The sequence below is a fragment of the Sapajus apella genome, unplaced genomic scaffold (genome assembly GCF_009761245.1).
Source record: "Sapajus apella isolate SASKATOON/1434 unplaced genomic scaffold, GSC_monkey_1.0 scaffold90, whole genome shotgun sequence".
Classification (NCBI taxonomy): domain Eukaryota; kingdom Metazoa; phylum Chordata; class Mammalia; order Primates; family Cebidae; genus Sapajus; species Sapajus apella.
The window spans coordinates 2,574,030-2,597,707 of record NW_022437030.1 but is presented as its reverse complement, the minus strand read 5'-3'; the positions used below and the strand labels follow the sequence as shown (position 1 = coordinate 2,597,707).

General features: G+C 41.5%; 1 protein-coding gene across 1 annotated transcript in view; it reads right to left on the bottom strand.

Annotated features, from left to right (window-relative positions):
• The window catches only part of CUNH16orf78 (chromosome unknown C16orf78 homolog), a 28,581-nt gene extending 5,727 nt beyond the window's left edge, over positions 1 to 22,854 (bottom strand). Inside the window, exons 1-3 of the mRNA XM_032255616.1 lie at positions 22,569 to 22,854; positions 18,305 to 18,424; positions 17,560 to 17,689 (exon numbers count right to left, since the gene is read on the bottom strand). Coding sequence (XP_032111507.1) covers positions 17,560 to 17,689; positions 18,305 to 18,424; positions 22,569 to 22,718 — 400 coding nt within the window. The 5' untranslated portion in view covers positions 22,719 to 22,854. The remainder of the gene's footprint in view (positions 1 to 17,559; positions 17,690 to 18,304; positions 18,425 to 22,568) is intronic.
• Between the last annotated feature and the right edge of the window lie 824 nt (positions 22,855 to 23,678).

Sequence of the window (23,678 nt, the reverse complement as noted above, 5' to 3'; positions counted from 1 at the left end):
AATTAATACAAGTGTTGGCAATTTCTTTTATTATTTGTTTTATAAAGCCTTACTACTTTTAGTTTTTACTGTACATTTTCTTCTGAGTATATATTTTGCCTATGTCTCATAGTTTTTGGTATGAAACAGACTGATTTCATTAGTTTTTTTTTTATATACAAGGGCAACTTGAATGTGTGTTTTTATTTCCAATTTTTAAAGTTGAGGGTTATTTCTAATAATTGATTTAGGATGGTGTAGGTGGCCCTAAAATATTTACTTTTTTGAATATTAAAATTTTTTTGTGATTAAGCACACAGGTGATTTTTGTAAATATTGTTTGGATATATAAAAATATGTGTTCTCTATTCAGATGTAAAGTTATGGTTTGTTAATTGCATTGTTACATTCTTCATGTATTTCCTGTTATTGTCTATGTGATCTTCTATTTGGCTCTGAACAAAATGTATTAAAATTTACCCCTATAGTGGGGAGAGTGGGAGGGAGATGTGGGTTGGAGGGCTACCTGTTAGGTACTATGCTGTATTAGCCTGTTCTCATGCTGCTAATAAAGATGTACTCCAGACTCGGTAACTTATAAAGAATAGATGTTTAATTGACCCACAGTTCCACATGGCTGGGGAGGCCTCAGAATCATGGTGGAAGAGCATGGGACGTCTTACATGACAGCAGGCAAGAAGAACTTGTTCAGGGGAACTCCCATTCATAAAACTATCAGATCTCATGAGACTTATTCACTATCGCGAGAACGGCACAGGAAAGGCTCGCCCCCATGATTCAATTACCTCCCAGAGGTTTCTCCCACAACATGTGGGAACTATGGGAGCTACAATTCAAGATGAGATTTGGGTGGTGACACAGCCAAACCATATCATATGCTCACTACCTGGGTGATAGGATCATTTATACACCAGGCGTCAGTGACACAGAATTTGCCCATGTAACAAACCTACACATGTACCCCTAGAATCTAAAAGTAAAAAAAAGACCCAAAATAAAATAAAAATTACCACTATAACTTTATCTTTAATAGGTTCTCCCTGCATTTCTAAATGTTTTGTTTTATTTATTTAGTTACTACATTTTTAGTGCATGTAGGTTTATGGTTATTACTTATTCTCTTTGACATTTAAAAGCGTGTCCCTCTTCTACCCGATGTGTTTCTTTTAGCCCCTCTTCTAACTCTTCTACTTGCATTTCCTTGTTGTTTCTTTGCTTTTCCTTTTGTTGTCAAGCTTTCTATCTCACTTGGTTTTAAAACTGTATCTAGATTTTGATTTTAAATTACTTCCTAATATGTAATTTATGTATATAAATTACTTCCTAATATGTTCTCTCCTAGAGAATTTTCTGCAGATGAAGAAATGCATGGCTGATAAAAATCTCTAAATATTCCTGAATCTACAAATAGAATTCATTCATCTGATAGTGACTTATGTGAGTTGGGGCCAGTATTATGGGGGTCTTTATTCTTAGTAATGCATTTGTGCTATTCCACTTCAGGTTGATGTCAGCCTGATTGTTTTCTCCTTGTAAGTAAATTATTCTGTCTGTAATCTTGTAAGATTTCATCAACAAAGTTCAGGAATTTTATCAGGATATTCCTAGTGGGAATGAGTCTAGACCTGCTACAATTACATAAATGCAGAGACAGGAGCCTGAGGAGTGGCTGTGACCTGCCCAAGGTCTCACGGTGAGTTAGTGGCTGAATTAGGACTCTTTACGGCACACGGTGCTCCGGCACGGTAGCTGGTTCCTGACAGGGCGATAGGGTCAGGTGGCCTCAGCAGTCCCTGTTTGTGTGTGGAGAAAATTGGCGCTATGCTCTGGGAGGATCGTGAGCTGCACAGTCTGTCTGATACAAATAAGGAAATTCCTTCGAGAATGGGCAATCACCTTTCCTGAAACATCTGATCCTTTTCTGTGCAAGCTGGGTCTCATGCAGGAAAGAGCAGTAGCAATATGAAAGGTAATGACAATTACATAATTAGCTAACATGTGTTGAGTGACTCACATACCAGGCAGTGTTCAAGGGCTTTCTGGCAGTGGGGACCCTTTAGTCCCACAACCACATCATATCCATTTGACAAAGGAGAACATTGAGGATCAGAGAGATTAGGTAATGTGCTCAAAATGGCACAGATAATTAGTGGTGAACCCAGGACATGAGCCGACATCGTCAGAGCCTTTTTCTGGAAGCCTGTCCTGGCCACTCTTTTGGACAAAAACGACTCACATTCCTGGGTTTATGGCTGAAGAGACAGGTTGTATTTCTAGTGAGCCATGTCTGGGATACCAGAAGCTTGCTCTGTGCTCTTGGAAACAAAAGCGGCTATGGCCGTCTAGCCCTGTGCATTAGGAATGTGCCCTTGGCCTGGCATCTACAGAATATCCTCGACATAGGTGCCCAGGGAGGGAATTTCCTTTCCCAGTCTAGCCACTCTGAGGCTTTGCCAAGATTTACTTTGGCAAAGTGTTACAGTTGTTTTCCCAGGATCTTTTCCTGGCTCATAGCCAGAGAAACCTTTCTAAAATTTAAATCAAACTTGGTAATTTCCTTCTTAAAACTGTTCAGTGACTTGCTATTGCATTCAATAAGGCTTACGTTTTAGAAAGGCCAATCTGAGTCTTCTGCTTTTAGCCAAGATGGGGTAGCAGGGTTTGAATTATCCTTCCACCTTAAGCAATTAAAAAGCTGGGCATTTCCTATGAAATAGCAGTTTGTAGACACTGGACAGCATGCAATGCAGGGCAGTGATCCTTGAGTGAGGGGGAAGAAATTAGGGGATCCCATGACTGCCGCAGTCTTCAGCTGGAAGATGCCTCCAGGTTGCAGCACGGGATTGTGAGGAAGCCTAGACGGAGCCTGGCAGTCCCTTTGAGTTGGGGAGAGACAGCAGATAATTTAGGTAAACCACAGCAGCTGGAATAACAGGAAAAACTGCACCAAGAACTGCAGAGTTATGCAAAGACTCCTCTCAACTGAGGACTAATCAGCACAAGCTGGAAAGGGAACTACCCCGATGAAAGATTTGGTAGACAAGAACACTGCAACAGCTAGTGTAACATGCTCTGTTATGTTCACCAAGGCAGGGGCACATTAAGAAGAGACACAGAAGTTTTGAAACGACTCAAATTGAAGTTCTAGAGATGAAAGTGACAATATTTGTAATAAAAATTCTATTGGATGGGATTAACAGCAGATTAGGTATTGGAGAAGAAAAGATTACTGGACTTGAAGGTATAGCACCAGAAACTATATGATATGAAACACAAAGAGAAAATGAGAAAACACTGAAAGATGAAGAAAAACACAAGACGAATTGTGAGACTTTACATATGTGTAATTGAGGTGCCTGAAAGAGAGGGAAGAGAAGGGAGGAACAATAAAATTTTTTTGAAGAAACAATGGACAAAAGTTTTCCAAATTTGATGAAAATTATAAACCAAGAATTTCAACAAATCCCAAACACAAACACAAGAAACATGAAGCAAATGACACTAACGCACATCATAAGCTCCTTTCTTAAAAGAAAATCTTAGAAACCAGAGGAAAAAGATACATTACAGAAGAATAAAAGTTAGGAAGAGAGCCAGTTTCCCATTGCAAACAAGCTAGAGGACAGTAGAGCAACCTTTAAAGTATTGGAAGAAGAAAGGCTGACAATCTAAAATTCTACACTCAGCAAAATTGTCTCTCAGAAACAAAAGTGAAATAAACACCTTTCCGGATATACAAAAGCTATATGAATTGATTACCAACAAATACATACTGCAAGATATGTTAAAGGAAGATCTTCAGGTAGAAGGAAAATTACTCCAGACAGAAATCTGGATCTATGCACAGGAAAGATAAGCACTGGAAATGTTAAATGTGTGAGTAAATGCAAAAATCTCTTGAAAACGTAATTGTTTAGGGTAAAAATAATAACACTTGTGGGGTTTATAATATGGAAAGATATAATGTGTAGCAACAACGGCATGTAGACGAGGAGAGGAGAAATGGAAGTATACTCTTGTAAGATTCCTATGCTTTACATAAAGTGAATATAGACTGTGCTAGTTTACAGATGTATACTATACACCATAACAGAATCAATAAAATATTTTTTTTTTTTTGAGATGGGATCTTGCTCTGTCGCCCAGGCTCGAATGCAGTGGCACAATCTCTGCTCACTGCAACTTCTACCTTCCTGGTTCAAGTAATTGTCCTGCCTCAGCCTCCTGAGTAACTGGAATTACAGGTGTGCACCACCATGCCTGGCTAATTTTTGTACATATATAATTTTTTTAGACAGAGTCTTTCTCTGTTGCCCAGGCTGGAGTGCAATGGCACAATCTCGGCTCACTGCAACCCTCTGCCTCCCAGGTTTAAGTGATTTTCCTGCCTCAGTCTCCTGTAGCTGGGACTACAGGCATGCACTACCATGCCTGGCTAATTTTTGTATTTTTAGTAGCGTCTTGCCATGTCGACCAGGCTGGTCTCACTCGTAAACTCAGTTGATCTGCTCACTTCGGTCTCCCAAAGTGCTAGGATTACAAGTGTGAGCCACTACACTGGGCCACAACAAAGAGTTACAACTGGGAAGCTAATGAAGGAGACGAAATGGAATAATAAACAATATTTGGTTTACAAGAGGGCAGAAAAAGAAGAATGAGAAGGCAAAGAATGGATGGAGCAAGTCAGAAACACATGTGAAGACGGTACATTTAAACCCAACCATTTCATACTCACATTCAGTGTAAATGCTCTAAACGTCTTAATTAGAAAGATGCAATTGTCAGACTGAATGGGGGATAAAAAAGCAAGACCCAATCATATGTTACCTACAAGAAGTTCACTTTTTAATTTTTATTTCTCCAGTTTTATTTAGTATAATTGAAAAACAAAATTGTATATATTTAAGATGTACAATGTGATGATTTGATATACATATATATTGCGAAATGATGTACATAACATGTTAACACATTAATCGCCTCACATAGTTACGTCTGTGCGTGTATGCATAGTGAAAACACTTAAGACCTGCTCACTGAGCAAATTGCAAGTATACTCTAGTCACCATGCTGTACATTAGGTTTCTAGATCTTATAACTGAAAGTTTGTATCTTGTAACCAATATTTCTTCTCAATTTCCTCCACCCTAGCCCCTGACAACTACCACTCTACTCTATATCTATGAGTTTAACTTTTTAGATTCTGCATATGTGAGCACTTATGGCATTTGTCTTTCTCTGTCTGGCTTATTTCACTCAGTATAATGTCTTCTGGTTTCATCCATGTTATTGCAAATGGCAGAATTTCCTTCTTTTTTTATATAATATAAATGTTTAATAATATTTCATCATTTGTGTTTACATACATATATATACACATACACAGCACACACACATATGTGTATATATGTTTACACACACAACATTTTCTTTATGCATTCCTTCATCAACCAACACTTAGGTTGTTCTCATGTATTGGCAATTGTGAATAATCCTGCAGTGAACACGGGCGTGCAGCTATCTCTTTGAGGCATCTTTGTTTCCTTCAGATATATACTCAGAAGTGTGATTTCTGCATATAATAGCCCTATTTTTAAAATTACATTCCACCTTTCCAAATTACATTCCCACCAACAGTGCACAACAGCTCCCTTTTCTCCACATCGTAGCCAATGCTTGTTATTGCTTGTCTTTTTGATAGTAGCTATTCTAACAGAAGTGGGGTGGTATCTTACTTTGGTTTTTATTTGCATTTCCTTAGTGATTGCTGATGTTGAGCATCTTTTAATGTACCTGTTGGCCATTTCCATGTTTTCTTTAGAGAAATGTCCTTTTAGGTTCTTTTGCTATTAAGTCTTATGAATTCCTTGTATATTTTGAATATACATCTTGGATAGATGGTTTGCAACTATTTTCTCCTATTCCATAAGTTGCCCTTTTGTTTATTTCCTTTGCTGCGCAATAGCTTTTCAATTTGATAGAGTCCATTTGTTAATTTTTGCTCCTATTGATTGTGCTTTCAGTGTCACATCCTAAAAGTCGTTGCCAATACCAATGTCAAAGAGTTTTTCCCCATGTTTTCTTACAGAAGTTTCAGGATTTCAGGTCTTTCATTTAAGTCTTTAATCTACTGAGAGCTAGTTTTTGTAAGTGGTGTACGATAGAGGTTCAATTCCATTCTTCTGCATGTAGCTATTCAAGAGACTGTCCTTTCGCCACTGTGAATTCTTGGCACCCTTGTCAAATATGCAGAAGTTTATTGCTGTGCTGTCTTTTCTGTCTCCATTGGTTTATATGTCTATTTTTATTCCAGTACCAAACTATTTTGATTATTATAGTTTTGCATTATGACTTGAAATCAGGAAATGTTATGCCTCTAGCTTTAGTCTCATAAAATTGCTTTTGCTATTGGGAATCTTTTGTGGTTCTATATAAATGTTACAATAGTTTTAAAAAGATTTCTGTGAAAAAGTGAACTGGAATGTTGATAGGCATTGCATTGAATCTATAGATTGCTTTGTGTACGATGACATTTGACAATATTAATTCTTCTAACCCATGCACAAGAGATATCTTTACTTTGGTCTTTAATGTCTTTCACCAATGTCTTATCATTTTCAGTGTATGAATCTTTTGCTTCCTTGGTTAAATTTATTCCTAAATATTGTTTTTGATGCTGTTGTAAATGAGATTCTTTTCTTTGTCCCTTTTTCAGGCTGGTTGTTTTTAGTGTAAAGTAACAGAACTGATCTTTGTATGCTGATTTTGTATCCCATCACTTTACTGATTTTGTTAGTTCTAACAATTATTTGGTGGTGGCTTTAGGGTATTCTATATATTAAAAATGTCATCTACAAAGACAAGTTTGCTTTTTCCTTTCTCATTTGGATGCCTTTTCTTTCTTTCTATTGCCTAATTGCCCTCGCTGGGACTTCCTCTACTAGGCTGAATAGAAGTTATAAGAATAGGCAAACTTGTCTTGTGCCTGATACTAAGAAAAAAACTTTCAGCTTTTCATCAGTGAGTACAATGTTACCTCTGGGCTTGTTATATATTGGCTTTATCACTCCTTTTATACCCATTCTGTTGAGAGTACTTATCATGAAGTGATGGATTTTGTCAGATGCTTTTTCTGCATCTATTTGAATGATTGCATGATTTTCATCCCCCATTTTGTTAATGTGGGGTATTACATATATTAATTTGCATATGTTGAACTGTCTTTGCATACCAGGGTTAAATCCCACCTTATCATGTTTTATGATCTTTTTAATATGGTGTTGTATTCAGTTTGCTAGTATTTGTTTTGAGAAATGTTTCATCTACGTTTATTAGGTATACTGGCCTGTAACTTTCTTTTTTTGTAGTATCCTTATCTGGCTTTGTATCAGGATAATGATAAAATGAAGGAAAGGGAACAATTCCAAACCTCTTTTACAAGAGGTTGTTTTGGTGTGTGGTGTTTTTATAAGATGTTTGAAATTGTCCCCTTCTCTTCATTTTTTTTGGGGGAAGAGTTTGAGTCTTCTTTAAGTGCTTGTAGAATTCACCAGTGAAGCCAGCAGGTACTGGGGTTTTCTTTTTCTTTCTTTCTTTCTTTTTCTTTTTAGATGGAATCTCACTCTGTCACCCAGGCTGGACTGCAGTGGTACAAGCTCAGCTCACAGCAACCTCCACCTCCTGGGTTCAAACAATTCTCCTGCCTCATCCTCTTGAGTAGCTGAGGTTACAGGTGCATGTGACCATCCCCGACTATTTTTTGTATTTTTGGTAGAGACAGGGTTTCACCATGTTAGCCAGTTTGGTCTTGAACTCCTGACCTCAAGTGATCCACCCGCCTTAGCTCCCAAAGTGCTGGGATTACAGGCATGTGCCACCACGCTAATTTTGTATTTTTAGTAGAGACGAGGCTTCTCCATGTTGGTCAGGCTGGTATTGAACTCGCCACCTCAGGTGATCTGCCTGCCTCGGCCTCCCAAAGTGTTGGTATTACAGGCATGAGCCACCGTGCCCAGCCAAGTTAGGCTGTCTATTTGAGATCTTTTGTTTTTCTTAATGCAGGCATTTTTGCTGTATGTATCCTTCCTATAACTGTGCTTGTTGCACCCATGAGTTTTGGCATGTTGTGTTTTCATTTTTGTCTGTCTCAAGATCTTTTTAAATTTCCTTTTGCTATTTTCTTTGAGCCATTTGTTAGAAATGTGTTGTTTAATTTCTACATATTTTTGAATTTTCTAATTTTTCTCATGTTATTGATTTTTGGTTTTGTACCTTTGTGGTAAGAAAAGATAGCTAATATAATTACAGACTTCTTGAATCTGTTAAACGATGTGTTTTGTGCAGTGCAATAAAATTAGAAATCATAACCAAGAAAATCCCTCAAAAACACACAATTTTGCTGGACACGGGGGTTCACGCCTGTAATTTCAGTACTTTGTGAGGCCAAGTCAGGCAGATTGCTTGAGTTCAGGAGTTTAAGACCAGTCTGGGTAACATGTCAAAACCTCGTCTCTACAAAAAATACAATTAGCTGAGCATGGTGGCATGCATCTGTAATCCCAGTCACTTGAGGGGCTGAGGTGGGAGGATTGCTTGAGCATGGGAGGTTGAGGCTGTAGTGAGCCATCATCTTGCCACTGCACTCCAGCCTGGGTAACAAAGTGAGACCTTGTCTTAGGAAGAAAAACGCCATACAATTTCATGGAAATTAAAGAGCCTGCTCCTGAATGACTTTTGGGTAAATAATGAAATTAAGGCAGAAATCAAGAAGTTATTCGAAACAAATGAAAACAAAGATGCAATACGCCAGAATCTCTGGGACACAGCTAAGGCAGTGTTAAGAGGGAAATTTATAGCACTGATCACTTACATCAAAAAGTTAGAGAAATCTTGATTGACCAACCTAACATCACAACTAAAATAACTAGAGAACTAAGAGCAATCCATCCCCAAAGCTAGCAGAAGACAAGAAATAACCAAAATCAGAACTGAACTAAAGAAGACTGAGACACAAAAAAACATTTAAAGATCAAGGAATCTGGGAGTTGTGTTTTTTTTTTTTTAGTTTTTAATTTTAATTTTTAAAAATAGAGACAGGATCTCACTATGTTGCTCAGCCTGGTTTTGAACTCCTGGGCTCAAGGCATCTGCCCATCTTGGCCTCCCAAATTGCTGGAATTACAGACATAAGCCACCATACTTGGCCTGGTTTTTTGAAAGAACCACAGATAGACCACTATCTAGACTAATAAAGAAGAAAAGAAACAGGATCCAAATAAACATAATTTAAAACTACAAAGAAGATATTACCACTGACCCCAGAGAAATACAAATAATCATCAAAGAATATTATGAAAACCACTCTGCATATAAACTAGGAAACTTAGAAAATACACTCTCTCAAGACTGAGCCAGAAAGAAATGGAATTCCTGAACAGACTAATAATGAGCTCCAAAACTGAATCAGTAATTAGCCTACCAACAACAAAAAAAGCCCAGGACTGAATAGATTCACAGCCAAACTCTACCAGATGTAAAAAGAAGAGCTGGTACCATTCCTAATGAAATTATACAAAAAAATTGAGGAGGAGGGACTTTTTCCTAACTCATTCTAGGCAAGCATCATGGACACAACAACAAAAAAAGATAACTTCAGGCCAATTCCTTGAACACTAAGGCAAAAAGCATCAACAAAACACTGGCAAACTGAATCCAGCAGCACATTAAAAAGCTTATCCACCATAATCAGGTAGGCTTTATCCCTAGAATGCAAGGGTGGTTAAACATATGCAAATCAATAAATGTGACTCATTACATAAGCAGAACTAAAGACAAAAACCATATGATTGTCTTAATAGATGCAGAAAAGGATTTTGATAAAATTCAATTACTCCTCACGTTAAAAACTCTCAATAAACTAAGTATTGAAGGAACATACCTCAAAATAATAAGAGCCATCTATGACAAACCAACAGTCAATATCATACCCATGAATGGGCAAAAGCTGGATGCACTCCCCTTGAAAACCAGCACAAGAAAAGGATGCCCTCCCTCACCACTCCTGTTCAACATGGTATTGGACTTCCAAGTCCTGGCCAGAGCAATCAGGCAAGAGAAAGAAATAAAGGCATCCAAACAGGAAGAAAAGAAGTCAAATTATCCTTGTTTGCAGATGATATGATTCTATAAAAAACTCTATAGTCTCATTGCAAAAGCTCCTTAAGCTGACAAACAACTTAAGCAAAGTGTCAGAATACAAAATCAAAGTACAAGAATCACTAGCATTCCTATACACCAAAAATACCAGGCCGAGCGCTAAATCAGGAACATGATCCCAATTCACAATTGCCACAAAAAGAATAAAATACCTAGGAATACCACTAACCAGGGAGGTGAAAGATCTCTGCAAGGAGAACTACAAACCACTGCTCAAGGATATCAGAGATGACACAAACAAATGGAAAAACATTCCATGCTCATGGATAGGAAGAATCAATACCGCTAAAATGGCCATACAGGTATTGATCGACTTATCACCTATGCAACTTATGACCATTCGACTTTACGACCATAATCGCTAGCCACGACTGCTCCGCGTCTGGCAGCGCAAACGTTGCCCAGCTGGGCGTACGACAGTGCGGACCAGCTTCCAGCAGCACTACCATCTCCGCGTGCACCATGTCAACTGTACATATAGCCTACTCAATTTATGACCAAATCGTGTTACGACCGGTCTATGGTCCCGACCATGGTCGTAATTAGGCAATTTATAGATTTAATATGATTTCTATCAAACTACCAATGATATTCTTCAAAAAACTAGAAAGAAATTACTCTAAAATTCAAAAAGAGCCCAATATCCAAGGCAATACTAAGCAAAAAGAACAAATCTAGAGACCTCATACTACCCAACTTCAAAGTATAGTGCACAGCTACATTAACCAAAACATCATGATGCTGGTACAAAAAATAGGCACAAAGACCAATGGAAGAGAATAGAGAGCCCAGAAATAAGACCACACACCTATGACCATCTGATCTACAAAGCTGACAAAGATAAGCAATGAGAAAAGGACTCCCTATTCAATAAATGGTGCTGGAATAACTGGCTAGCCATATGCAGAAGATTGAAACTGGACTCCTTCCTCATACTATATACAAAAATTAACTTAAGATGAATTAAAGACTTAAATGTGAAATCCAAAACTATAAAATCCCTGGGAGACAACCTACACGATACCATTCTGGACATAGGAACAGGCAAAGATTTCATGACAAAGATACCAAAAGCAATCACATAAAAGCAAAATTTAACAAATGATATCTAAGTAAACTAAAGAGCTTCTGCACAAGAAAAGAAACTACCAACAGAGTAAACAGACAACCTACAGAATAGGAGAAAGAAATTTCAAACTATACATCTGACAAAGGTCTAATATCCAGCACCTATAAAGAACTTAAACAAATTTACAAGAAAAAAAACTATTAAAAAGTGAGCAAAGGACATGAACAGACCCTTTTCAAAAGAAGACATACATGCAGCCAGCAAGCATATGAAAAAAACCCCTCAACATCACTGATCATTAGAGAAATGCAAATGAAAACCACAATGAGATACCATCTCACACCGGTCAGAATGGCTATTACTAAAAACTCAAAAAATAACAGATGCTGGTGAGGTTGTAGAGAAATGGAAACACTTATGCACTTCTGATAAGAGTGTAAATTGGTTCAACCATTGTGGAAAGCAGTGTGGTGATTCCTCAAATAACTGAAAACAGAATTACCATTTCACCCAGCAATTCCATTACTAGGTATGTACCCAAAGGAATATAAATCATTTTACCATAAAGACACATGCACACATATGTTAATTACTGCATTATTCACAAAAGCAAAGCATGGAATCAACTTAAATACCCATCAGTGGTAGGCTGAATAAAGAAAATATGGTACATATACACCATGGAATACTATGCAGCCATAAAAAGAAAAAGACCATGTTCTTTGTAAGAACATGGATGGAGCAAAGGGCCATTATCCTTTACAAACTAATGCAGAAACAGAAAACCGAAGACTGCATGTTCTCACCAATAAGTAGGAGCCAAATGATGAGAACACACGGCCACATAGAGGGGAACAATAGACACTGGGGCCTACCTGAGGGTGGAGGGTGGGAGGAGAAGAGGATCAGGAAAATAACTAATGAGTACTAGGTTTAACACCTGGGTGATGAGATAATCTGTACAACAAATGCCCACAATACAAGTTTACCTATGTAACAGAACTGCACGTGTACCACTGAACTTAAAAAAAAGTGACTTGTGGTTCAACATATGATCACTTCTGGAGAATATTTTACATACATTTGAGGAGAATGTGTATTCTGACAAAATGTGTAAACATATGTTAGGTCCATTTGGGCTATAGTGTTGCTCAATTCTGCTGTTTTTCTTATTAATTTTCTGTCTACATGACCTATCCATTGTTGAGAGAGAGGTGTTAAGTTCCCTATTATTGTGTTGCTGTTTATTTCTCTTTTCAGTTCTGTTAATATTTTTTAAATATGTTTAGATGCTCTGATGCTAAGTGAATAAATATTCCAATTGTTACGTCTTCTTGATCAATCAATCCCTTGTTATATGACAACCTTCTTTTTTTTCTTGTGACAGTTTCTGACTTAAAGTCTGATATAAGTATAGCCACTGATGCTCTCCTTAGGTTACCATTTGCATAGAATATCTTTTCCCATTCCTTTTTTTTTTCAGACTATGTGTGTCTTTAAAGCTAAAGCGTGTCTCTCATGGGCAGCATGTAGTCGGATCTTGTTTTTATTAAATTCATCCAGCCTGTCTATGTCTTTTAATTGGAGCATTTAATTCATTTATGTTTAAAGTAATTATCAATAGGTAAAAACTTATTGTCATTTTGTTCATTGTTTTTTGACCGCTTTGTAGTTTCTTTGTTTCTTTTCTCTCTTGATGTCTTCTTCCATGATTTAATGAATTTTTGGAGTGGTATGTTTTTATTTCTTTCTCTTTCATGTATTTACTACAGGTTTGTTTCTGTGGTTACCATAAGGCTTATATAAAACTTATTTTTTTTTTCAGATGGAGTCTCACCCTGTCACCCAGGCTGGAGTGCAGTGGCGTGATCTTGGTGTGATCACCGCAACCTCTGTCTCCCAGGTTCAAGCAATTCTTCTGCCTCAGCCTCCCAAGTAGCTGGGACTACAGGCACATGCCACCATGGCTGGCAAATTTTTGTATTATTAGTAGAGACAGGGTTCCACCATATTGGCCAGGTTGGTCTCAAACTCCTAACCTCGTGATCTGCCCAGCTTGGCCTCCCAAAGTGCTGGGATTACAGATGTGAGCCATCGTGCCCAGCCATAAAACATTTTATGGTTATAACATCCTATTTTAAACTGGTAACAACTTAATTTAGATCATATGCAAAAACTATACTTCACATTCCACCTGCCATTTTAGGTTATTGGTATAACAATTTACATGTATTTTGTATTGTTTATCCACTAACGAATTATTATAGTTATAGTTAATTTTAACACATTTGTTTTTTAGCTTTTATACTAGAGTTTAAAGTCATTTATACATCACCATTACAATGTTAGAGAATTTGAAATTTGACTACAGATGTATCATTTTTTGTTTCACTTGCTGGTGTACCATTAAGTCTTGTTGGTTTTCTTTATTCTTTTTCATTCCTTTTTTTACTCCTCTGACTGAATAATTTCAAATGACATGTCTTTAAATTCACTGATTCTTCTGCTTGATTGAGTCTGCTGTTGAAGCGCTCTATTGAGTTTTTCAATTCAGACATCTTGTTCTTCGGCTCCAGGAACTGTTTTTTGGAGTTTTAAAAATGGTTTCTATCCCTTTGTTGAATTTCTTTTGTCCCAGTATTGTTTTCCTATTTCATTTAGTTGTTTGTTTTCTTGTGGCTCAGTGAACGTCCTTAAGAGAATTATTCTGAATTCTTTGTCAGTCAGTTCATAGAGCTGCATTGCTGTAGAATCAGCAAATTAATTTCTTTTAGTGATATAATGAAGAAACTCTATTTGTTTATTTGTAGAGATGGGGTCTCACTATGTTGCCTAGGCTGTTCTCAAACTTCCAGCTTCAAGTGATACTATTGCTCTGGTCTCCCAAAGTTCTGAGATTATAAGCATGAGCCACGTTGCCTGGCCCAAAACTCACTTTAAATATAAAGACATAAACAGTTAAGGAAGGTCAATGTGGCAGTCACAGAGGTTGAAAGCAATTGGTGATTCTTATAGTGGATGAGGATCACAGTTAAGCTAAGATACTCGTTGTGGAAATGGAGGAGAAGAGAAAGAGATTAAAGATATTAAGGAGGCAGAAGCTACAGGACCCAGTAACTGGTCATGAAGGGCGAGTGAGGCAGAAGTGGCAGGATAGACTCTGACATCCAACTTCCACATTGAGATAGAACCATTTCCTGGGATGGTGCATGTAATGAGAGGCACTCAGGATGTGCATTGCCTATGGCAATCCAAGCTAAAGTTGGACATGGTGTATGTGACTGTTTCTAGGCCCTTCCTAGGGGCTACTTTGTTTTGAACTTGCCTGCCAATTCAGATTATACCCATTCATTTTAGTCCTCTTGCCAGTCTACACAAGAGGCTCTCCTTACTGTGCCTAGGCTCAGCCTTGACTAGGTCCTGGGTGCCACATCTTGTTCCTAGATACCTCTACGAACAAGGGGTGCCACAGATTGTTCCTGGGTGCCACAGATTGTTCCTAGATGCCTCTGGGCACCTTTTGCACTTGGGCTGGCCCATTTGCAACTGCATCATCCACTGGCCATTGGTCTCGTTACATCAGTAGAGAGACAAGGCTTCTCCATTCTCCAACAGAGTGGATTTGACTTGAATGGTGGAAAGATGGGAACTGCAGGGAACCAAAGGTGTGTCAAGTCCACCTGGCCTGCTGGCATCCTTGTGCATGAGATGGAAATAATTATTTAATCAGCTGATATGGATTTCTTTTAGGGAGGGAACTAACTGTTTAAGAAAATGTCTTGATAGACTACTTTGAGTGTGGAACAAGACAATTGAAACACAGTTCTCTTCAAGTAAAAAGTCAATGGGAAAGTGTTAGGTGGAGAAGGCAGAGGAAGGAGGAAAGAGAAGAGGGAAGAGAGAGGAAGAGGGAGAACTGAGCAGTAGCAGGACTTGGGTGAGGCAAACAAGGTGTCCAAGGTGCAAAATTTAAGAAGGGGTTCACTCTCAGACTCACACAAGTACATGATTGTCATCTGAGAGTGAGTGCTGCCTTAAATTTGGTGACCTGAACTCCTGGCTCGCCTCACCTTACCCAGTCTTGGAGTTGAGAAAAACATCAGGGGGCTACTTCTGCAAAGACATGTAGCTAGGGAAAAATCTCCTGGTGGCAGGGGATAAAGGACTTTGAAAAACAAGGGGGTCTAATAACCAACCTCTAATTTGTTTGCTGTGTAATTCTGTGATGTAATTCTTTCCCTCTGTTGCCCCCAAACCTTCAGTGAAATCTGTTTACTCACGATGGCTTCATGTGAGAGGTTTTGGGAGAAATCAAAGAGACAAGACTGTTCTGTACCTGGGCTGGCACAGAGCAGAAACAGCAGCCACTGGGAGCAAGATTTACAGAAGCTCCAGGGCCCGGCAGAACCAGGACTTCGAAGCCAGACATGACACTGGAAGTCACAGAAAATTGGAAAAGGTATGGGGCCTATTGGCATACATGAAGCTAGTTTATTTTTAAAATAAACTTTAAATATTTTGGAATAATTATGGTGTATTAGTCGGTTCCCTCGAGGGTCAGAACTAATAGGATAGATGTATACATGAAAGGGAGTTTTTTAAGGGATAGTGACTCACACGATCACAAGGTGAAGTCCCACAATAGGCCGTCTGCAAGCTGAGGAGCAAGGAAGCCAGTCCGAGTCCCAAACCTCAAAAGTAGGGAAGCTGCCAGTGCAGCCTTCAGTCTGTGGCCAAAGGCCTGAGAGCCCCTGGCAAACCACTGGTACCCTGGCAAACCACTGGTATAGACTCAAGCTGAATCTCTATCAAAAGCTGAAGAACTTAGAGTCTGATGTTCAAGAGCAGGAAGCATCCAAAACATGAGAAAGAGGAAGGCCAGATGACTCAGCAAGTCTGATCCTTCCAACTCCTGCCTGCTTTATTCCAGCCGTCTGGCAGCTGATTAGATGGTGCACACTCAGATTGAGGGTGGGTTGGTGTCTCCTAGTCCACTGACTCAAATGTTACTTTCCTTTGGCAACACCCTCACAGACACTCCCAGAAACAATACTTTGCATCCTTCAATCCAATCAAGTTGACAATATTAACCATCACATACGGATTTACAGAAAAGTTGTAAAGAAAATAAAAAGGATTCCTGTTTATCCTTCATCCATTTCCCTGAATGTTAACATCTATGTCCATGGCATGCTTGTCAAAACTAAGAAATTAACATTTCTTGGTACATTATAGAACCTTTTTGGATTTCACCAGTGATGCCCCTAAAGTGCTATTCTAAGAGTCAGTCCAGGACCCTAAACTGCACTGAAAGCCGGATGCACTTAAATCTTACAGGGAAGTGACTGCAGTTTGGTCATAGTGGCTTTGGTATATTAAGTGAAAGGGGGAAAAAGATTTTTTGTTGTCACTGGGCACAATGGGGGCAATTTTACAGATGAGAATTGACAGCCTCTGCTCAAAGGCTCTTGCACACTTTTCTCCTGGGCTAATGGAATCCCTTCCAGATTTCTCTTTTACCCTACACCTGTGTCCCAAGGGGAGAGACACAACGAATGCATCTGTTTTGCCAGCACCACAGTACAGACCACCTGAAATTTTAGCAACATTTTTACTTGGAAAAGGCCACTAACATTTATTCAGCACCTCCTCTTTGTTAGGCTAGGTACTTTACAGCTGTACTATGAGGCAGGTATTGTTAGTGTCCCATTTTATAGATGAAAAACCAGACCCCAGAGATGGAATAAGTTGCCCAGGATTATACCACTCTAAGTTTTCTAAGTTCCTTATAAAGTGGTACAGCCAGGGTCAGGACCCAGGCAGTCTTTGAAACTGGGGATCTGGTACAGCCTAAGCTTGTCCTTCCTAGACGTGAACAACACCTGGCAGGTTTCAGGCCAGCAGGAGTGGTATCTTCTGTAGTTGATAGTGTCACAGTGTTTAATTAGATTATTTGTAACTCATGAAGTTGATGTCACCCAAATGGCTTCAGAAATCTGGACACATGAGGGTGGCTTCCTGAGAAGGGAACACTTGGGAGGGGGCAGAGCCTTGACAGTCACCTGCTTCCTGTCCACATCACACCCAGGTTGCCAAGAGCAACCCTGGGAGTGGTCCCTACTGAGCCTCCAGGCCGGTTTCTGACTCCTGTGTGCACAATGGTTGGATTGACGTGGATGCTACTGTTCTAAGAATGGCATAAGCTTTGGGTCCATCTTAGAGGAGGAGTTTATGGAGGAAGATTCTGGTGGCTTGGGCCAACGTTCTTCCCTTACCAGATTTCCGGGGGCCATCCTTGAGGTAGCTGCAAGGGACCATGCTGAGGCGCTTTCCCTTTTGCTCCACTCCGTAGAGCCTTCGGTAGGAGGTGGTGTCCCAGTCCTTCCTCAACCTCTTTCCTAACGCCTTTGAGGAAGCAAGTGAGAAGTCACACCCCAGTTACAGGACCTGGCTCCCCCTCCCCGCCCATTGCAAGAAAATGAGCAGCAATTTCAAGGGTTTGCTGAAAGGCAGGCAAAGGCGACCAGAGAGAGCTGCCCTGGCCCTGGGAGAGGTCAGAGGGGCAAGTTCTGCCCATGGGCACTTGCTCACCAGTGCCTCCCTCTTCTCCCGGCCCTATCTCAGAGGGTTCCCGGGGGCCCTGGAAACACAAGCCCTCAGAGGCCATTAGGTCTGGGTAGGGCTGCCCTGCTGGCCAGGAGGCTCCTGTCCCTCACTGAGCCACGGTGTTCTCATCTTCCAGGAGGCCTTCATGAATAGTTTGGGGGGATAAATGTGGGCAAGGGAGGATGTGTCACCTGTGAGGGACGAAACTACGGAGAGGCAGCGACTGGGTGGCGCAGCTGGAAAGGGTGGGAGATTTCATTTGCGTGTTAACGTGGAGTCAGAGTGAATTTCAGGGCCTTAAAATTTAAAAAGTAGTCAGACGTCATGCAGGAGAAAAGCGGGGACCCGTCTTCCATTTGGAGACGGGGGTGGGGGTTGTGGGGTGGTGGGGATTGGGGGGTGGCGCCACGTTACCTGCTTGGAAGGCTCCGCGGCCTTGCGGTTCTCTCCTTGTGCCTTCATGATACCTTTGCCATTCTGCTCTTCCTTCTTTTCATTTCCTTTCAGGCCTGTTACTACTTTGGGCTTTTGCTTCTGAAAAGACAAGGGAAGAGAGCGGTGAAGCCACCCCTGTGGGGACAGCGTCGCCTCCATTCCCCTGAGGAAAAGGCTCCCTGGTGAGGGGCTGCCCCTCCCCTTGGCGGGCTTCAGCACACACACTCTAGGGCCCATCCTCACTGCCCCTCTGCTTCCGAATGCGCCCTGTATCCGTGTCTCCGCCGGCAAAGCAACGTTCTAAGCCTCAGGCCTGGTCCTGTCCCTCTCCACCATCAGGGGCTCCCCTGCCACCCCACATAAGGGCCTCACTCCCTAGCCTGGTAGGAAGCCCCTGCAGCCCCCACGTGGCCTTACTAGCCTGACTTCCCTGCCCCTGCCTCCAGCCTGGAGCCACAGGAAGGCTGCTCTGATTTCCAGCAGGTGCTGCCAATCCAGACCTCAGGGCCTTTGCTCAGCCCGACTCTGCTTGAGTGGTGGTCACCACTGACCTTGCCTTTCTCTTTCCCCAGGTATTCCTTACCACCCACCCAGGAGCTGAGCACATGCTGCCCTAAATGGAGTTCCTTGTGCATGGCATGTTCCTGGCCCTCCTGATCACACAGTGAAGGCAGGGAGGGCAGGATCATTAGGGATCTTCAGGGTCCCACAGTGCAGGAGCCCAGCAGGGGAGCATAAACGGTGGGCCACCCAGGAAGCATCCCACCTAGTCTGTAAGTGTTAGGGGTGAGTGCCAGAGCATCATGAGAGAAACTAAATAGACTGGATCTCCTCTGGGAATGTGCTGCTTGTGGTTATGTGGAGAAACCGGCCTGGGCTGCAGTCTCCAGGTCCCACCGCCTGGACTCCTGCTCTATCCATGGCTGAGGGCTGAATGACCTTGGAAAGCTTCTGGTCTCTCCGTGGCTTCGTTTCCTTGTCTGAAAGGTGGGGCTAATATTAGGACCTACTTCATAAGGTTACTGAGGGCAATAACTGAATTACCGCATGCACCTGCAATGCCCTCCATGAATTATGGGGGGGCAGATTATTATGCAGAGTGGGAGGAAGAGAAGTTTCGATCAGCCATTTGGGAGTGTGGCAGGAAGCTGTCCAAGGGCCTGCTCCACGTTGCAAGTTGCCTTCTAAGGAAGGTGATGCTGGTTAGCTTCAGGGTTTTGTTTAGCTTAGTGGAGAAACAGCACAACTCAGAGCCAAGGCTGCATTTTCAGGCTGTGAGGAGCTGGGATGAGCCATCTCCTCCAGGATGGCCCCTTCCACCAGCCCCCACTCAATCCTCAGCCTCCCCCAAGGTGTCACCTGAGTAGCTCCCCACACAGGCCCAATTTTGGGGGAAACGAGCAGAATTGACATGGCAATGCCTCAGACTCAAGGAAGCTGCAACATTCACAGGTTTAGCATCCTCCATGGCTGAGACTTCAAACCTCAGGGATCTTCACTGATGCCAAATGGCTCACAAGGGGAAATACACAGGGGAAATACTATGAGCAGCCTGTCTGGGGAAAAGCCTGGATGGCCAGGCCAGACCCCAGGAGAGAACAGAGGAGGCCACAGAGGAAGCTGAGTGGTGCAGATAGACCCCGACCATTTCATTAGAGGGTCCCCCGCCACCTGCTGCTGTCTGAGACCTGTCAGGACACGTCATCCTTCTCTTAGAAGCTTCTTTAAAAACCCAGATGTTTCTGAGAATGGTAATGATGCTTGATGACTTAATTATATTTCCCATGAAAATTTGCTCCCTCTCTAGGTCCAAAGTTATTTACAGTAAAGCCACATTTAAGATAAAGCTGTTAAAATGTGATTATTAGAATCTTATCCTAGTGAAAAGAGATAGATCTGAACATATTAACCATGGAAGTGAATGTAATTCCTGTGATTGATATTAAAGTGGGTTTGGAGAGACCCAGAAGTCAAGCTTCCTGTTTGACCTCAAATCAGGGCAGTGAGTAGGCTACCTGAAAATCATTAGCATCTTAGAGTAAAATATGTTTGTCAGATGTGTCTGATGGAATTGGCACTCAAGATCTTTCTGACTACAAATGATAAGTGATATGGTTTGGATCTACGTCTCTCCCCAAATCTCATGTCAAATTGTAATCTCCACTGTTGGAGGTAGGGTCTGGTGGGAGGTGATTAGCTCATGGAGGCAGTTTCTCATGGTTTAACACCACCCCCATTGGTGCTGTTAGGAAAGTGAGAGTTCTCATGAGATCTGGTCATTTAAAAGTGTGTGTGGCACCTTGTCCTCCCACTTCCTGCCCTGGGAACATTGAAGAAACAAACTCCCGAGGTGGGTACCGTCCAAGAGAAACTGCAGGAGGCTTTATTCAAGACAGTTGCAGTAGGGGAGAGAGATTGAACTTGACTCTCCGCTTTTGCCTTCTGCCATGATTGTAAGCTTCCCAAGGCCTCCCCAGAAGCAGAAGCCCCTGTGCTTCTTGTACAGCCGGCAGAACTGTGAGCCAATTAAACCTTTTTTTAAAAAACAAATTCCCCGGTCTCAGATATTTCTATGTAGCAGTATGAGAATGGACTAATACAGTAAGTAAGCACATAAACAGAATGGAAGCTTTCCCCAAAGGCAGGTGCTGACATGGATAAAGCAGAGGAAGTGGAGGCAGTTATGGGGAGTTGGCCTAAAAAAGCCCATCCATTCGGAAATTAGATAAATCTCAGTTTGAGCCCTGGCTCTGCCCTTTATTATTTCTGTGACCTCAAGAAAATGACTTATTTTTACTTTCCTTATTCTTCAACTGGGGGTAAAGATGATGCCTCCCTGGTAGCCTGCCTGGGAGCAATTGACCGCATAACCCAGGTCGATGCTAAGCACAGGACTTTGACCACAGTAAACGTTAAAAGTCCGTGATGTGATGAACGTTGCCAATAGTAATGGTGTTTTTCACTCATTTTGCTCTAGGGTCAGGAGATTCAAGATCAGGTGGTATCTTCTGCAGAGGACATCACTTTCCAAAGACATGGCTTTGTTTTTCATAGATGATGGGTCTTTGGGGAGCTCTAGGGAAACTGAGGCAAACTTGGTTGCTATGGTTCTTGGAGAAAGAGACAAGGGCAGGTTAGAACTAGCTTGATGTAGGGTAAAAAAGAGGAGGTATGTTAGCTGGAGTCACAGTTGCAGTAATGGCAGTGAGGAATCGATGTTCTTTGACTCTGAAGGCATCATAATGTTGGGAACAAACACTTTCTCTTCAGAGTTTCATCCCCTTTGTCCTTTTATAAGTAATCTTTCCTGCCTTTAACACGCCCAGGCATACCTCCATCCACCAAGCTTGCAGCTGACCCACACCACTTTACTTTAAGTTGTTAAGCACAAACAATACACTTCCTGGTTCTTTGTCCTATTCTAAATGCTAATTCTAGCCTAAGGAGATCACTTTAGATTGTGAGGTCTGACTTCAATTAACAGGGAGAGGATACAGATTGAGGGGTGGCATTAGAAATAAAAACTCCTGCTTTCCTTTATTCAATGTGCTCTTGTGATTGTGACTGACACAGGCAGCACACTTCTGCAGAAGTAAAATTGCCTTGCTGAGAAATTTTCGGTTGAAGTGCTAGTTCTTCTTGGTTGCAATGAGCACCTGTTTCCAACAACAAGGAGGGAAGTAGCTGAGGGCAGTAGGAGGATCCCATCCTGCAACACGGAGACCCTGGCAGCCACTGCCCCTTGGCCCTTCTAGAATCCTGACCAATAGTAACATTTTCCCGGCTTGACTAAACTTTAGACAGGTTTCTTCCTGACGATAGGCCACTGGCCTACTTTTTCTTAGAATATTTCCTTTAGAAAACTTGCACATGTAAATTTTTTATCTGCCCCTTTGAGATACAAATCTCTTAGCCTCTTGTTCGTTTTGTAATCCAGGAATGTTTTTCTCAAGGACCCAGAAGGACCCTTTGAAATGGAATCATCAAGAAAGATTGCACTCCTGTCTCTCAGTCTCTGTGAGAGGATGGGAGCCTAACTTTGATAAGCGCAAATTAGCAACACAGACGGCCTAATTATATTAACTAACCTCCCGTTAAGGTCCTTGGGCACTTCTCCACTAGCTTATCCCAGCACTTTAAAACCATCCTGCCTTTTGTTTCAGGAGAGCCAAGTTCAGTCTCTCTCCCCTACTGCAACTGTCTTGAATAAAGTCTCCTGCAGTTTCTCTTGGACAGTACCCACCTCGGGAGTTTGTTTCCTCTTCCCCTGCCTCCGCTCTAGCCACTCCAGCACACGAGTGAGGTCAGACATGCGCCTCTCCTCGGCAGTCTTCCACATAGATTTCCTCTCTGTGGGCATTAAATTCTTTAGGTCCACGGGTTGCTCTGACATTGTGGAGTCTTGCTAGTGCCTTGGGTGGGAGGCAGTTGGCACTCTCGCACTCTCTTGATCCCTCTGTCTGGACTTGATGGCCTGGTGACTCAGAAGGTAGGGTGTGGCTTCCAGATGTGAACATAAAGGGCAGAGTGAGCCAAGACACTGGCATATTGGCCTTAAAGGATGGATGGCCTGGGAAGTGATTGTGAGGTCATTGCCTGGCTTGGTGGCTGACTCTGGGGTCAGAGTAGAGGTGGGACGTTGGCCACTGCCCCTTTTCAGGTACTATGTCTCCTCTGGACTCTGCCACAGCCTCCTTGCAGCCTCTCCATCTCCACTCCATAGAGATCTTACTAAAATAAAGGGCAGCCCATGTGTCTTACTTTCTCAAAAACCTTCAATGTTCCCTGTTGCCTATTAAAAAAAAAAACACACCTAAATTTCTTGGTTTGGCATCCTGTCCTTTCTACAGTGTATTCTAATTACAAGAAAGCTTTTTATAAGCCCAATTCATCTCTGTTCATTTATTCATCCAACATACAGTTATCAGACACCTACTAAGTGCTAGGGATACAATGCAGGAGAAAGACAAAGGCAGACCTCCTAAAACATGTGGCCTAGTGGAAAAGACAGGGCAGATAATTATCGAATGACTCCAAAATGACAGGTGAAGATGGGTGCTCTCAAAGAAACGAATGCAATTCTATGAAAGGCCATGGCAATGGAACTAGACTTGGATAGGGTGGTAGGTGGGCCATCATTGAGCTCTGGGCTAGAAAGTAAATTGACTTCAACAGGGCTGCTGTGGTCTAGACAGTTGTGTCCTTCTAAAATTCATGTGTTCAAATCCTTACCCCCAAGGTGATGGTATTAAAAGGTGGGGCCTTGGGAAGTAATTAGGTCATAAGGGCAGTTCTCTCATGATTGGCATTGGTGCCCTTGCAGAAGAGACTGGAGAGAGTTCCACCATGTGGA